Raw genomic sequence first — 16,075 nt, 5'->3', positions numbered from 1 at the left:
CAAGCTGGTAAAAATACTTAAGTAGTTAAATTTCTTCGCTCCATATATGCTATCTGCTTCAAATAATAGTCTACAATTCAGGAATTATGCAGACAGATTTAAATAAAATTACTTTTCCCATTAGATTTCTCTCAAACCGTGATTTGAAGTTAAAGACATATTATTTAGTGACACACTGATTCTGAACTTTACTGAGAACACTTTACGCAAAAACACTGGATGGCCTAATATCATTGCGCCCTGCTCCTTCATGCGCGCGACGCGCGCGCGAACGAGTGTGTGATAACATCTGCTTCTCTAATTATAGGCAGTACCATCCATTCTGGGAATGGATGCACACGACGTTGGAAATGTTTCTCAGGACGAAGTGTTCGGCTCTCAAGTTAATACCTCCAGCCCACCATCGACCGTGCAAGATGAACTCTTTCTTCTGGAAGACAGTACCAAACTAATAGGAGTTCAAGTGGTTTTAATAGTTGCCTACAGTACCATAATTCTTTTTGGGGTGATAGGTAACTCTCTCGTTCTATATGTTGTGTATACATTTAAAAACTTGCATACCGTGACAAACTTTTTCATAGTAAACTTGGCCGGGGCAGACCTGTTGGTGAACACCTTGTGCCTACCCTTCACCCTCATGTACACGCTCCACGGCGAGTGGAAGTTTGGGTGGACACTTTGCTTCATGCTACCTTACGCCCAAGGCCTTTCGGTGTACGTCTCTACTATAACACTTACTGTGATAGCGATGGACCGTTATCGCAGCATCGTCTATCACATGGAGACTAAAATGTCTCGGAACATGTGCGCGGTGGTCATAGTTTTGACCTGGGTTGCCAGCGCAATTCTGGCCAGTCCACTAGCCATCTTTCGCGAGTATGCGTCCTTTAACGTGACACCTGAGCAGTCCATACAAGCGTGCACGGAGAAGTGGCCAGATGACGGTGTTGACGGGACCGTGTACAGTGTTGCCACCTTTCTACTACAGTACGGCATTCCACTTTCCATAATCTGCTACGCATACGCTCGCATTTGGATCAAGTTGCATAGGCATGTAAGTCCAGGGGGTGGAGGCCGAAACGACCGTCAACGACGCCGCAAGAAAACTACAAAGATGCTGGTGGCTGTGGTAGTGGTGTTTGCCCTCAGCTGGTTGCCTCTTCATTCTTTTCAACTCGCCGTTGACTTCCATAGCAGTATTCTCGACATGAGAGACTTTAAACTGCTCTACACCGCCTTCCACGTAACTGCCATGTGCTCGACTTTTGCCAACCCGTTTCTGTACGGCTGGATGAACCGGAACTACCGAAGTGCATTCACTGCTGTGTGCAAGTGTATCTGGACAGCTGACGGGGCAGGGGCCGACAGGGGTCAAGTCAGAAGAATGGAGAAGGAAGGAAAGGACATAAGCTGTCTGTATCACGTAACGAATGTTTAAGTTAAGATCTGTGGGCATTATCCATGTGGTTTACGCTGCACGGTGAACACAGGTCTACCCATTGTAGGGCATAAGGAAGATAATGTAAGGTAATTGAGGTGAAGGTGAAGTCACAGCTGAGGTAATGTCGAGATGAGAACTGCATTTGCTGGTCCCTCAGTCTGCTGGCAGTTATTAGAGCAGTCGTATAATAGGCTATGCTACTGCATCCATTTCAATAAGTAGGGTTTGCGTAAATACTTACCTGATACTCTTTCCTTTTGCGTTTTGTAGACCTACTACAGCAATTGTGATTGTGAGACAGCCAAATATATTTTAACCTGTTTTTTGTTATTATTTTTTAGTTAAATGTCCAGTTTGGACTTTGGTGAATGAGACTATTGCTTGCATTATATATCCCTGTAAGTAAAGAAGTTGTCGCAGAACAATATAGATTCTTAAATTCGTTCCAATTCATGTATTGTCAAATTTATTGATAGAGGAAAGAATCATTTTAACTGACCATAAGGTATTGCTTTAATGTGTATCTGAGCCTGAATCACAGTTAGTATTATTATGTTGGAATGTGTGTGTATAAGGACTGCATACAAAAATACTGATGTCTGACAAAAATATTCAAATTGAATGCATTCTGTAGAAATCATTGTGAGCGTGTCATCATCAAATAAAAATATAATGATGAATGTCCCCTGCTAGTAGCAAGAAATGGCATTTAAGTGCAGTCAATGTCTTGGGGGTCTTAAGCACAGTCAGTGGTGTTCAATATGAGCTTAAGTTGCAGATAGTTACCTAAGAGGCATATGATGGCTTCTCTTAAATTAAAATGTCCTTTTTCAAAAATAGTGTTCCTTAAGTCGCACGATATACCACAAACCACAGCTATGGATATTGTACCCTTGAGAACTGGTCTGGAGGTAATCAATCATTGCTTAAAGGCATTTCAAAACCAGTAGATTTTCCATGAAATGAAATTAATGTTATTGCCAACAAATGAAAAGACAGAGGGAAATGATCATGTAACTGTAAAACTATAACAATGTTAAATTATATTGATGCTTTTAAGAATCAAGAATAACATAACCTTTGCTCTGAAATGGTGAGCTGGCTATTCAATATGTTTATGAGTACAGTCACTACAAAAAAAAGAACAGTGAATGCTGCCGCAAACTGATTAAATTGATTTTGATCCGTTCCTCCTGCGTCCTCTCCCTTTTCCTTTCCTGGACTGCAAATACCTCTAAATTCCTCCACTGTGGACCAAAGGTCAGTGGGGTTTTCTTCTCCAAGGCATCACTATCAAAATAACAAAGTGAGGGCAAGTAAGGAGAAGGACATACTCTAGAAGGGAGAGGTGGAGCTCTCCATCCCCTCATCACAGCACTGGCCTGCACTACCCTCTTGTGGCATCTTTTCAGCCAGGCTGATTCAGGAAACACAGCCACTGTGTTAGGACACAGTTTCATCACACATTTGCTTTTCATTCAGGTAATGACTGTAGTTGACAGTACAGATGGCAAAGCATTGTTTAAACTAAGAGCTTGAGCTAGTGTTGTTTCATCGTGTGAGTTTCAATGTATTACATAATCTATCTCTTAGTACTGATTGTGCTGCTACAGATATGCTGTGGAATCAAGAAAAAACAATACCTGTTGCATTAAAAAAAAAAATCATGATTTCCTTTAGTTCTTTTGTAAACATATACAATAAATAACAAGTCCCTATGAAATTACAAGCATTAAAAAAAAAAAAAAAAGAAAACGCAATAAGGCTTTCCCAGCAGCCAACATGACCGTAGCTCTCGTGGATGTTCGATGTTTCAGACCTCAACAGACTGCACATGTAGGGATTCGTTGGAATCACTGATTATTGCCGAGTCAAGATGCCGCATAAAGCACAAGCTTTATCCTAATTCCAGGAAGTCTCTAGTGAGCACACAGGGCTCCGTGTGCAGCAGCTGGTGGGTGGCTGTGCATTCTGAGTGTTGCATTAGGAGGGTCATTTTCCAAAAGGCACAGTTTTGTTCGGGGGGCTCCAGGCAGGCCGAGGCTCATCCCGAAGAATGGCTTGGATCCGTCTCTCATTCTTCTCTCGTTTTAGTTGGAATTCTTTTCTTTTCTGGGAAAGAGGGGTTAGAGAAAATCTTAAAAGAATGCAAACAAAAATACCAATAATGTGTGACATCAAGGATGTATAGGTCCAGAGGGAAGACCTGGGAAGATCAATAGATATTCCATCCTCATACATCTCCGAAGCAAACAATAAATATTCCTTCAATTTGTCATTCGTCTCCAGTGGCAACAACATACGTACCATCCATTTCTCATACATCTCCAAAGCCAGCTGGTCCTTCTCTTCCTTTTCATATCGCTCCTCCTCCTGCTTCTCTTCCTCCTTTCTTCTTTCTGTCTTTGTTTTTTCTTGGATGACATCCTTTTTCGTCTCACTCCTAGAATTGTATGCAGGAGGAAAGTTATTCCCTGCACAACACTTTAACTAGGGGTTAACTTGGTCTAATTTTTAATTTCATTATATCACTATTACAGTTTTTTACGATTGTTTACACACTAAAATATTTTTTTTCACACAATTAGCAAAATTTTACTCCAAGGAGCAAAACACCTCCACAGATTTGCACAACATTACACACAATGTCTGCTTCACCCATTTTGCAAAACATTACACACAGTGATTTGTATAACTCTACACACATTTCCACACCTTAGACACAGATAAGGATTGTGAAGTTACTTCCTTGTCATTACAAAGCCCCGGATTGCCAATGACTACACTAATGAACGAATTGGATAATCACATCCACCAGGTGTGTAAGCACACATGTGCAAAATTGAAAACGCAGCACTCAGGTGTGCTATACAGTCTTGTTGCTTTTGCAGTTGCTCTTCAGAGTCAAAGTGTATGTACTTTATGCAGTAGTTTTTGTTTGTCTACAGATTTTATTTGTTCAATTGATTTCATTGTTGGTTGATTACTGTAACTGATTATGGTTAGAAATACTGTAAGTATCGAAATAAATACTTGAAATATTCAGTCTACAGCAGTCTTCAGTGTTGTACAAGTTTATAGACCTATTTATGTACACTTTCCCTATGTCGAACTAATCATGAAGAATGTTGTGGGTTTGTCACTATTTTTTGGACATCTAAATGATCCCTTACATAACAATGTCTGGGCAAAAATCTAGCACATGCTATTTCCTAATTTTTCTTTTTACAAATGCGTTTTGCATTTATCACTGCAGTGTGAAACTGGCTGCAATAGTGTCTGATCATTGATGACTGTGTTTGTTAAATGACAACTAATAGCATTTTTACAAATATGTGTACAGTATATGTTTTGACTGAAGTGTGTATGTTTTGACTGAAGTGTGTTTGTTTTGACTGAAGTGTTTCATTTTGCAAAGAATCTAGGAATTATGCAAACTGAGTGTGGCGTTTGGATACCTGTGCTTAAATTTTGTTAAAAAGAACTTGGTTTGAAAAATTGTGTGTAAGCAATTGAAAAAAACTGTAATGCAATATACTGTAACTTGGTCTAATTTTCAATTTCATTATATCACTATTAATGCAACCTTATTATGATCGCCGATAGTGTAGCTAGCTGTCTCTTTTTCTTCAGTATTTTTGTGTCAATGATTCCCGGAACACTGAAAGACCAGTGGGCTTGGTGGGCATGTACTGTAGCCCCACAAGGATGACACAAAGCCATTGACTTTCGTTTTGATCCGTCGCCCACCTGCTGCACTAGACACCCCCCTAGGATGACCAATTATTTTCTGTATGTTGGTGTCAAGGGGCCATCTCAACCCATCCTATAACCACACATTTGCGGTATAACACCACCTAGATAAAAATGAGAACGCAAAAAAGGTATCTTTGGGCTGACAGTTGGCTTAAGTGTAGGATCATTTCAACACTCTCTGAATGCATGGCAAGTTTCACGGAATTCCGTTCCGTTCAGCTGTATTTGGCTGTATTTAATATTTCAAACCAGCTATGTTAACCAAACACAAGATTATGTACACAAGAAGGGTTGTTTGCATGTCTGGCTATGTGTGTGCGTACAATTCAAAGTTCAGTGTTATTCAGTGTGTAGTGTCTGTAGTCGCTCAATGGTGTTTTTTTTGCCCCCAACGGCACCTTCCAGGCAGCACAGCCTAAAAGGCACTACCTTTACCCTATTCCTAACCCTAACCCCCTCAACCCTCATCCTACCCCTAAACTGAGGGGAGTAGTGCCTTGAAGGCAGCGCTGCCTGGAAGGCACCATTGAGGGCAAATAATACCAAAGACCGTCTGGTAGTCCTACCATTTGGAGAACGCAGAAGAGGCATCTCTCTTCCTCTCTTCTTTGTCCATCTCTTTCTTCTGCTTCAGCTTATTTTCGATCTGACTTTGTTTTCTGATTCTCTCCTTCAAAATCTCATCTTGCTCTTGTTTCCATTTCTCAAACACCTGTGAAATTAGACACAAGGTAAAATGTTCAAACTTGAATCCCAACACTAGGCCACAGTAAAACAAATCTTAAAAATTGGTTTCCATGTGAAGTAATTTGCTGCCCTGAATTCTACTTAAAGGTACTATACTGTATGTATGAACGACCACTAGTGTTTACAACAGAATCAAAACATTTGAGAGCATTAAGTAGGCTAATCTGGCAATCCAAAGATAGAGATGCTACTAGCTGTGCGACTGGTAAACTGGCAGAGGGTGGCGCAGTAGGCCAAAACACAAACTCAAAACATATACTGTATCTTCAGGCTGCAAATGAAAATTTGAATTATGAATATCCTGGCTGTAGCATTGTTGTCAGTAAAGCCAGTATTTGAAAATACATTTTTTTTCATCTCTGAAGGCATATTATGGTCATTTTATTATTTATTACAATAACTGTCCTATATATAGCACATTTAAACCACACATGTTCATGCCAGTACCAAGATAATTTTTTGTATGAGTGATTTACCTTTTTTGCTGTTTCTTTTTTCTCTTCTTTTTCACTCATCTCCCATTCCTGTTTTCTCAGGGCCTCTTGTTTCTCTTTGACCATATTTGAGATAGTCTCGCTCTTCTTCTCCTTCCACGCTTCAAAAGAGGCCATGGCAGCCTCTCTCTTGGCCTGCTCCTCCTGAGAGGACAAGAGACTCAGTCAGGGGGTGGGATGTATACAGTGTACAGTGTGTTACCTTCACACACAGTATTGTAAAGATGCGACTGTTCTGTCTGGATGTGATATACTGTATAGGCCTTCATACCTCTATCTTTTTTTCCTCCTTTAGTTTCTCGTCATGCCTTTTGGCTTTCAACTCTTCTCGTAATTTCTCCTGTTTCTTCCGAAGCCATTCCTGTTCATGTCCAGAAGGAACACATTGGTAAAGTGCAGGACTTCAGTGTATGCAGTATCATTCCTACAAGTGTGAATTAAATGGCACCTCCGGTAATACATTTCTAGAAGCTATTCCCAGTGTCCCCAGACAATCTCTGATGCTGTCTCTAGTACCTGGTAGACAGCGGCCCGGAGAGAGGTAGCCTCTGGCTGGGAGTCCGTGTCAGGCAGCTGCTTGTCCAGAAGCTGGAGGGACCCCAGGTATTTAGGCTTAGCTGTGCGGGAGCTCACTCTACCAGACTTCTTGGAGCTGGATGTCTGGGCACTTGAGGGTCTGCAATTTGGGAAAACGCACAGACATTCAAAGGTTAAGAACAACAATAAACATCAATTTGCTGTGTGTCTTCAGCGATTTCAGAGAGTGATGGATAAATAACAACTAGGAATTCTGGATCCGAAAAACCAGAGTGCATTTAAGGACCTACACAACATATTCTGCTTAAAACAACAATATCTTGAGGAGGATCTGCAGCCTGGAAGTGAATACAAATCCTTTGGCAGATGTCTAAGAGGAGAAAGTTTACCTGATGGCCTCAGTTTTGCCCAAGGTGTAGCTCAGTTGGCTTACTGCACCATCTGGGCGATCTGCAGACTCCTACATTTAAAATGCAACACAATATAGATGATTTCACATGATAACATAAAGCACATTCTACTATTACCCAAATAGAGGTTAAAATGCACTCAACGTCACACTCGGGAAATAACCTGATCAAAGAATACTCCTTTAATCCAATAGCTGAGCTCAGGATGTTTGGCCTATATTGATCTGACCACAAGCCAGGCAGTGTTACAGACTATTGAAGGTGCAGCGGTCCATTTAAAGCGGAATCCAATATAGGAGAACGAGGGTGCCACACCATCATTTTTATTCACTGTAGTGTGAAACGCTTAAACTTATTAGTCAGAGATCAGTGCAATGTTACCAGATCAGTTAGTCGTGTCCTTGTAGAAGGGAATCCCATAACTTTTGTATTGATTTGTATGGTCTACCACTGTTTATTAAATCAGATCCAATTGTGTTACTGCCACTAACTTGGATAAACTCAGGCACTGGTAAGAATGATATGGTAGTTGCTTTTTGTTTTAATCTTGGATGATTAGTCCAATGCTCCCGGCACCAAACAGTAAAGCCAGTTCAGATGCAACCATCACTCAATTTTAAAGTCTTAAAGGCACTTACAGTATTAGTGTAATTAAACATTTCAATTGTGTTTGAATGGCATGTCAACATAACCATGTACCACATAAGAATAATTCACCGTAAGCATTGTTCCTGCTGAGGCCATGTCTACATGTCAGGTATTTTTAAAAACATAGCTTGTATGACGCTCTGGGCAACCACACCCCTCAGAGCCGCCGTCTTTCCTCTTTTTCCCACCGGAGTGCTTTGACCCTTTCTAGTCCAGAATCAAATGACATATCCCTCAACACCGCTAACCAATGGTCAAGACAAAACCAAATTAATTTTGGTGTCAAGATTTGTTTTGCATTATTTATTATTTAACAATTTCACGTGATCCAGAAATATAACATGCAGCCTATGTGACTGACTTTAGCCGACTAATTGCGTTAGTTGTGCACTATTCACTGCCCTCTCCTCCTTTCCCTTCTCAACTTTTGTGCATGAGCAGTAGCACACACCTGCCTGCAAAGATACTGTATAGGGTGCTCACACCCCACAATGTTACATGTGACTGACTTACTGTGCAAAAACGCAAAAAACCGACAAGTGCAATTGAAAGCTAACAAATATAACATAATAAATCTTTGTTTGCGGGAGTTCATGCTGCCCTCAATAAGATGCCGTCTTGGGCCGCTGCCGCGTTTTGGCATTTCGTCCGCATTAACACACTATTCTCGTACAATTGGATATTTCCGAAAAATCTGTTTCAGAGTGAAAACAGTCTTTTTAGAGTTGTTTCTTTAAAATGTTATCCAACTGCTTGACGGCCTACAATGGCTTCTTTTGTGTATCCGTGTGGATGGAACTATTCTTTCTTTTTTACATTTTCTTTTAAAAATACCCGGCTGAGTGGACATGGCCTGAGTAGGGGCACTGTGACAGGATAAAAGAGGATATTACACTTACTTCATATTCTTCAAAATTGACAGAATATGTATCTCCTTTGCCTTCCTCTGTCTCTTCCAAACCATCTAAATAAAAAAACGTTGTTCTTAAATACATGCATTTAACATTCAACACAAACGTATGTTTCTACACTAATTAGCTTTTCAGTTTTTATATAAAAAGATCAAATGTTTTTTTTTTTTTTTTTATTCAAATTAGATACTACCGAAGCCCAACATCTCTTACTATTGCAGGGGTCTTCAGTAGATTTCGGTAAAGACATCCCATCACCAGCAGAAGATGAGTACCTGCTCAGCTTCGATGACGTGGAGGGATCTCTTTCTACAACCTGGGGGCAAAATGTACAGTTCTTAACTTTTTTTACGTTCTAAACTTAACGTTTACAACTACGGTTTCACTTATGGCTTGGCTATAACTCACTTGAACTGGTAAAATAAATCAGGTCATGGAATGCTCAATTAATGTTCTAGATCCATTACATTTATGCAATCAGCCCCAAGAGGCCCTAAGTCCAGTGTTTTTTTAAAGGGCACTACACAAATCGTTGCTTTTCTAAAATGGTTATTATACATACTCGTCAATATTTCATAACATAAAAGCACAGCAATGAGAAATATAATAAGTTTCTCATTTAAATCATTCTTCCACCAAGAATTATATGTCTTTTATCAGAATGGTTATCAATCAACGCCGAGGCGCATCAACTCTGCAATGAGTGGCACGGAATACAGAATGACATGCAGTATAAGTGAGGGGTTGTGCTGAGTTTAATAATAGCATCAAACACCATTCATAGTGTTTAGCATGCATAGCAAATTGCCACAGGTGAGCCAACTGTACGTGGTGAAAGTCTCCAAGCATGAAAATCAGTCTGGAGCTGACCGTGTGGTTGGTCAGTGTAGGTGGGTCAGTGTAGTGTCACTGACCTGAGAACTACCCCTGGATGGGCCTCTCTTCCCTGAGGAGGAAGAGGAGGAGGTGCCGGCCCTCTTGGTGGGAGCCTGGGAGAGGGCTCTAGAGGAAGAGCGAGTGGGGCTGGAGGGGCCCTCTGCTCCTGGCCTCTCCTCCATGGTGGGACTGCCCGCCCTGCGCATCCTCTGCCGGGGCTTGGGCTTGGGAGGCCCTTCTTCACCGATCGTGTCTTTGAGGAGGAAAAGCAGGGGAATGAGAACCTGAGTTATTGACTGTTGGATTATTTCGCTTCTTGTGCATGTTCGGTAATGCCTGACCATTTAATTTGTTTATTATCCAATTTGCAAAATTAACACGCATCTCTCAGTGCAACTGTGACTGACTCGATCATTGCGTATGCAGTGTTTGTTCAGCACTCCTTGTTAAAATGGCGACTCCATTAATCAATTGAATGATCCATAATCTGCCCACAAGATGCTCTTTGCAACAAATCTGGACAGCCCGGTATAGAACAGAGAGTCATTCAGTCCAATTCACTTTGATTATCTAAAATAAATACAAATTCATTCTAAATACAAAAGTAAAAAATAAAGAATGTTAAGATACTCCATTAAGTTACATTATTAATAATTATCCATTTCTGTCAACAGCCTTCTCTCTCTTCACTGAACTATTCATGTGATCTTTGTTATTTCAAGCAAACCTAATTGTGTGAAAATCTATTTTACTCACTATTTATGACACTGTATATGCCTGTAACTGTTGTGCTGAAATAATATCTAATGGAGCCTTTCAGTTTACTCTATACAACAATAATGTGCTACCACTGACCTGTAGAGGGCTTCTCTTTCACACTTCGCTCTCTTGGCTGTGGGAGAGGTGGATTCTGTGGACCTTGTGCAAGTGTCTTGTCATGCTCACTACTCTCTGTAGAGTCGGCCACAGCTCTCTGGCCCTCTTTCGATACGGAAGGTGACAAAGACCCCCCCTGTCTGCTCTCGGGGTGGACAAGAGACGACGCTGACGACCTCCCACTGCGAGACGAAAAGTGTTTCTGGGATTGGGTAGATTCTGACGGACTCCACTGGGGGGAAAATCCTGATAGATCTCTCTTTTCCACAGGAGATTCTGATTGGCCCTTCGGAGAGACAGAAGTTTCTGAATGATCTTGCCAGAGCTGCAACGAGTCATGTGGGCTCCCTTCGGACTTCGGGCTCAAAATCGAACGCCCATGATGACCACTCTCTGATTTTCCACTGGACAAAGTTGACTGTGAAGATTCATTCCGTGCACTGCTGACACCAGTCTTTTCAGTTTCACCCTTTTCGACATGCCGGCCCTCCACAGGGGAGCTTGTCTTTCTAGACTTCAAGAAGGACACCCTCTTGGGTCTGGCATTCTCCTCTTCATCTGACAGCTGAAATTCCTGTACCTTGCCTTGCTTTTTGCCTTTCCCTTTACGGAATGTTTCCAACTTTTTCTTTCGTCTGTTGAGTATTTCCGTTAGTATATCTGTGAGGGAATGTATACAAATAATTACATCTGATCCATTTCAGCTCGTTTTAACAGGATTTCAAAAGTATACCTCATACACCATACCATCATCCTCAAAGTCATCTGAGTAAGGCTGGTCTTCCTCATTGTTTTTCTTCCTTGTTCTTGCAGACACAGCTGCCTCCAACTCATCCTAAAAGAAAATCAATAACCACTTCTAAAAAAAGCTGAAGGCAAATTGGCAAAACATTGAGATCATCTATCACATCTATCTATTACATTATGCACTCTGCTTTAATCCATTTCATGATTATTAGGGTGTTCACCAAGCATGAAAAAATATATTCACAATGCGGCAGAGTCTCTTCTCTATGTTGTGTAATAACTTTAGATTTCCATCTTGACAGAACTCATTGATTTACTATTAAGGTTCCATTTACAACTGTTGAGTTTAATCAGTGCTATTTTCAAGCAGGATAAGAGAGGAGTGGAAATCATAGTGTTTTAAAATCACTACAAGATAGATACAGATATACAGTATGTTGTTAACAGACAATGATTGAACTATACAAAGCTAAATAGCCAACCTGATAGGAAGAGTGCTTGAAACATAACATCTGTCTCAAGGAGACACAAATATAAAATTGAAAAAAAAAAAAAAAAGAAGGCCAGGATCCAAACATGCACTGGAGCCTGTACATGTATCAGGTTTGCACATGCTGGCCCCTACTGACCCTGTTTACACTGGTCCAAACTGATCTGGGTCGGGTTTCCCAGATTTGTTAAGAAGCTCTTAAGCGCTAAGATATTCATAGGCGCATTCTAAGAACGCTCCAAGAACGTTCCAAGAAGGCTCCTAAGAAGTTCTTAGCACTTAAGAGCTTCTTAACGAATCTGGGAAACCCGGCCCTGATCCATATCTTCATACTGGTGTTACTACAATTTCAGATTGAGTGATTTCGTTGGTGCAGTAAGATGTAAGATGACACTCAGGCCTTTGTTTCCGTGTTAAGAAAAGGCATGTTTGGAAGTAAGCTATTTGTTAGGAAAACCATATACCATTAAACCATAACCATATTTTCCATTGTACTAAACAGATTGTTTTGTCAAACTATCTAGCGGTGCAAGATCTATAGAAATATCCAATTTGCTGTGCTGATTGTACTAAATAAATTGTGGTTATACAAAGTGGACATTACGTTTCTGTGCTACGGTAGAGCAATAGTGCAGCTGTTAGTGTGCTCACCATAAACCTTGTGAGCACCAAAACTCTCTCATGCTCACCAGAAACTCAAAGCCCTACAGCTTGAGGGACAAAACAAAAACCTTTATGTGGTATCTGGTGTGTACCACCACCTGTGCTCAGCAGACACTTCGTGGTGTGCATGTAAAACTCTCTGGTGTGCACCATACACGTTTGGAGAAGTTGTTTTTGTTCTGCACACCCTTTAGGGCTCCATAGCAATGTCAGTTAATCCTGAATATTATGTAGACACGCCTCAATTGGCTACCTTTTACTGTCCATGGCTACAAGGTATCCTGTAGGCCTTGCTAGGTCCCTAGTGTGTCAGTAATCACACACTAGGGACTAGGCTTGGCTATATGCATTTCAGGACGAATTACCTGGAAAGTGGTTCTCCTTGAAGCTTTGGGACTCTTTTTGTACGCAAGGGTTCTGAAAGGATCATCATCAGACATCTAGATGAAAAAGAAAGATAATAATGACTTTCAACCGTTCAAGATTGGTCCACAAGACCGACCATCAGGTGAAAGACTGTTTGACCTTCGCGATCTTAAAACCCTCTTTCACCACAACCAACCAGCTATCATATCATGCCCAACGATAATGGTAATCCCTGTTGCAAGCAAAACGCAGACAGGGGGAGGAGGAGGAGGGCAAATTCGTGTGGTGAATCGGATAAGAATTAATCCGAATAATGTATCGCTGAACAATAACTTTCACGACAAGGACATGACAAAAAGCTCTGGAATAGCTGAAATGTTGCGTAAAGTGTATGTTATATTTAAGTCAGGCAGATATGGTGAGAAAATTGAAGCTATCGATGTAACTACAAACTCTTCAAAGCGTTACTACACAAGCATAAGCTAACGAGGAGAAGCAACGCCAACATCAGAGTGAACTAACTGGAATAGAAGCTAAGTTACCTTGATATTTTGTAATGAATGCAGTGGGGAGATTTCCAGTGGGTCTGGTCAGCGCAGCAACGTTCAAAATACCCTAATTGGTAAGGTAAATTCACAGCCTGGTATCCTAAATGTTGCAGGTTCAGAAGCCCAGCTAGTCCATGTGCTAGTCTATTTACAGCCTGAAGTGTTTACAGTGGTAACCAAGGGACAACGGAAACGGAAGTTGGGAGCTAGCGTCACGGTCTCCAGACCTGACCAAAAATCCATTCAAGGTCATTGAAATTTAAGTTGGAAGCAAGCTGCTTTTGGTTGGATTGTGTTCTGTAAACACCAAGATAAACACTAAACTGAACACTAAATTATGTTTTAAACGTCTACATTTAAAGCCAGTATCTTCCTTGAGAACCACTCCCGAAAGTGACCAGCAGGGGGAGTGTATCACCACATTGTGAGGGTGCAGTGATGATCTTCAACTAGGCCTATCAGTTTTCAGTTGTTAGGCTGCAATTAGGTAGGCTAGTGTAGTAGCCCAAAATACCAGTAGGGTAATTCTATGTCTGTCATATTAGGCAGCGCTTGTAGGTACAAGGAAAGGTTACTGTACATGTTTCAACACATATGAGTCTGGAAAAGAGTATTTCCCTGCTACCCCTGATTGGCCTTTGTGCTTATAGTTCTTGGCAGGAAGGGAACCAGGGGAGAACAGAGGCTGACTGGATCTAATTATTGTAGCATCAGTGCTTATCAACTGTCACCCAGAAAAGAGAGTGGAGAGGTTATGCAACACCTCAAGCCATCCTTGAGAAGACTGTGGTACAACTTTCATCTCTATTAATGCATCAATGCATTTCAAGTCTGATGCCTCCTGTGTGTTTGTGAGTGTGGGGGATGGTTGATGGTATAGCCCATGTGCAGCCCAAAGGCCTGTGTGTGTGTGTGTGTGTGTGTGTGTGTGTGTGTGTGTGTGTGTGTGTGTGTGTGTGTGTGTGTGTGTGTGTGTGTGTGTGTGTGTGTGTGTGTGTGTGTGTGTGTGCGCGTGCGTGTGTGTGCGTGTGTGTGTGTGTGTGTGTGTTGCGGGGGGGGGGGGGGGGGGGGGGTTCAATATGAACATACATCTATAAGTGATTCACATGGTGATATAAGACAGGTGTTAGGAATCTGCATATAAATATATAAATACATTTTTATTGGGTAAGTTTTATAGCCTGCATAAACACCAAACATGCAGTTGCAGCTCTCTGGTGGTCTCTATGTCTGCAGACTCAAGTGGAGATGATAGCATATCACCTTCATTTTACTCATTTCTGCAAAGCTGCCAATCTGCAGGGGTCTGACATACAGTAGGCTACAATGTGCCCCAGACAGGGTTCAAAGTCTGCTTTGAACACCTTACTAACCTGTCAAACAGATGAAAGCCAGGGCTCTAAAAATAAACGCACTGGCATGAATGTGCAGCACCTCATGGGTTTAATAAAGGCAACAAAAGAGTGATATTCCTGGCTATGCACTGCTGCTCATGATAGACAAGTATTTTGCAAGTATTTGATCAACATCAGAGTAAATTCACTGAAGCCACTCAGTCCATTCCCAGGCCTGAATTTGAGCTGTTAAGCACTCTTATCAATCTGGTGAAGATGAGGTCAATCCATCTCTAGACAACGTGACCTGGCATAATAACCAACATAACAAGGCCCGTTTTTTGATGACATAATCACACATACTAGAGATCTAGAATATAAAATTGCCAATTAACCTTGAAATGTAACTTGCCATGTGTTACATGTTTAATTTTACTCTCAAGGCATCCGTTTGCACTGATGAATAGGGCATTAACTCAAGGTTTTATATGCGTCAACAGCCAATGTACCATTTTTAACAATTCTCTCATTTCCACCTGTTAGCTTTGCATGTCATAACCCCTGACCCAGACATGTTCTCATGCCTATGTTTTGTTTTCTTACATTTGTAGTAACTGTAATAACTGTAGTCATCACCTAACCAGATTATATTGCTCCAGAATTGTGAAAAGAAGGCTGCATACTTAACTATTTTCTGTAGAGACCTCAGAAATGAGATTCCTCTCTCTGCCATATCAGCCAAGAAATAGCCCTCCTTTAGTGACAACCACTCTGTCATCCAAACACCCTACTCTCCATCACCAGCCAAGTGATATGCTGAGTCTCACCAGAAAAGCAACTGAAATTTGTGCACTCACTTTTTGTTCACAATTTTCTAGTCAGTCAATATGAAATTGAGAGAAATGTTTCCACTGTGGTATCATCTCAAAACCACATGATTGGCATGCTTCCTGCCTGTTTTTTCGTTCTTTTTTTCCCTCTTATCCGACCCTTTTATTGTTTCCAAACAATCATAGTTGAGATGAGTGAGATCATCACGCCAGTAATTTCGATGGACATCATGAGGAAGTGATGGGCAGGAGCCCCTCAAAACAGAGATGCATGAGAGCAAGAGGGGGCTACTTTGTCACAGAGATCCTTTTTTGATCACTGACACATAATCAAGGAAGATTAAAAAGCAAGTCATTAGTAGGCTACAACAATTTGTTACTGGGACAAAAAATATACAGAT

The 16,075-nt window shown here is 41.1% G+C and overlaps 2 protein-coding genes across 2 annotated transcripts; one reads left to right on the top strand and one right to left on the bottom strand.

Moving 5' to 3' along the window:
- The first annotated feature begins 328 nt into the window (after nucleotides 1-328).
- LOC134099002 (neuropeptide Y receptor type 2-like) lies at nucleotides 329-1,438 on the top strand. The gene has a single exon (XM_062551682.1). It carries the CDS (start codon nucleotides 329-331, stop codon nucleotides 1,436-1,438), a length of 1,110 nt encoding a protein of 369 aa, XP_062407666.1.
- Nucleotides 1,439-3,126: 1,688 nt separating this feature from the next.
- Nucleotides 3,127-13,647, bottom strand: map9 (microtubule-associated protein 9). Its single transcript, XM_062524579.1, has 14 exons — nucleotides 13,505-13,647; nucleotides 12,962-13,036; nucleotides 11,444-11,531; nucleotides 10,676-11,356; nucleotides 9,859-10,073; nucleotides 9,158-9,260; nucleotides 8,933-8,997; nucleotides 7,365-7,435; nucleotides 6,955-7,114; nucleotides 6,710-6,799; nucleotides 6,421-6,582; nucleotides 5,764-5,909; nucleotides 3,749-3,884; nucleotides 3,127-3,553 (listed from the first exon to the last, which is right to left on the bottom strand). Exons 2-14 carry the CDS (start codon nucleotides 13,034-13,036, stop codon nucleotides 3,434-3,436), a joined length of 2,112 nt encoding a protein of 703 aa, XP_062380563.1. The 5' UTR covers nucleotides 13,505-13,647; the 3' UTR covers nucleotides 3,127-3,433.
- Nucleotides 13,648-16,075: the final 2,428 nt, after the last annotated feature.

This window comes from Sardina pilchardus, chromosome 2 (genome assembly GCF_963854185.1).
Source record: "Sardina pilchardus chromosome 2, fSarPil1.1, whole genome shotgun sequence".
NCBI lineage: Eukaryota > Metazoa > Chordata > Actinopteri > Clupeiformes > Clupeidae > Sardina > Sardina pilchardus.
The sequence above is the reverse complement of the archived record's forward strand: the minus strand, read 5'-3'. Positions and strand labels throughout refer to the sequence as shown.

Coding starts and splice junctions, on each gene's coding strand:
- LOC134099002 (XM_062551682.1), top strand. CDS start 329: ATGGATGCACACGACGTTGGAAATGTTTCTCAGGACGAAGTGTTCGGC.
- map9 (XM_062524579.1), bottom strand. CDS start 13,036: ATGTCTGATGATGATCCTTTCAGAACCCTTGCGTACAAAAAGAGTCCC. Junction 11,357..11,443: donor AGATGACTTTGAGGATGATG/GTATGGTGTATG, acceptor ATTCCCTCACAG/ATATACTAACGGAAATACTC. Junction 8,998..9,157: donor TACTGAAGACCCCTGCAATA/GTAAGAGATGTT, acceptor TTTTTTATTTAG/ATGGTTTGGAAGAGACAGAG.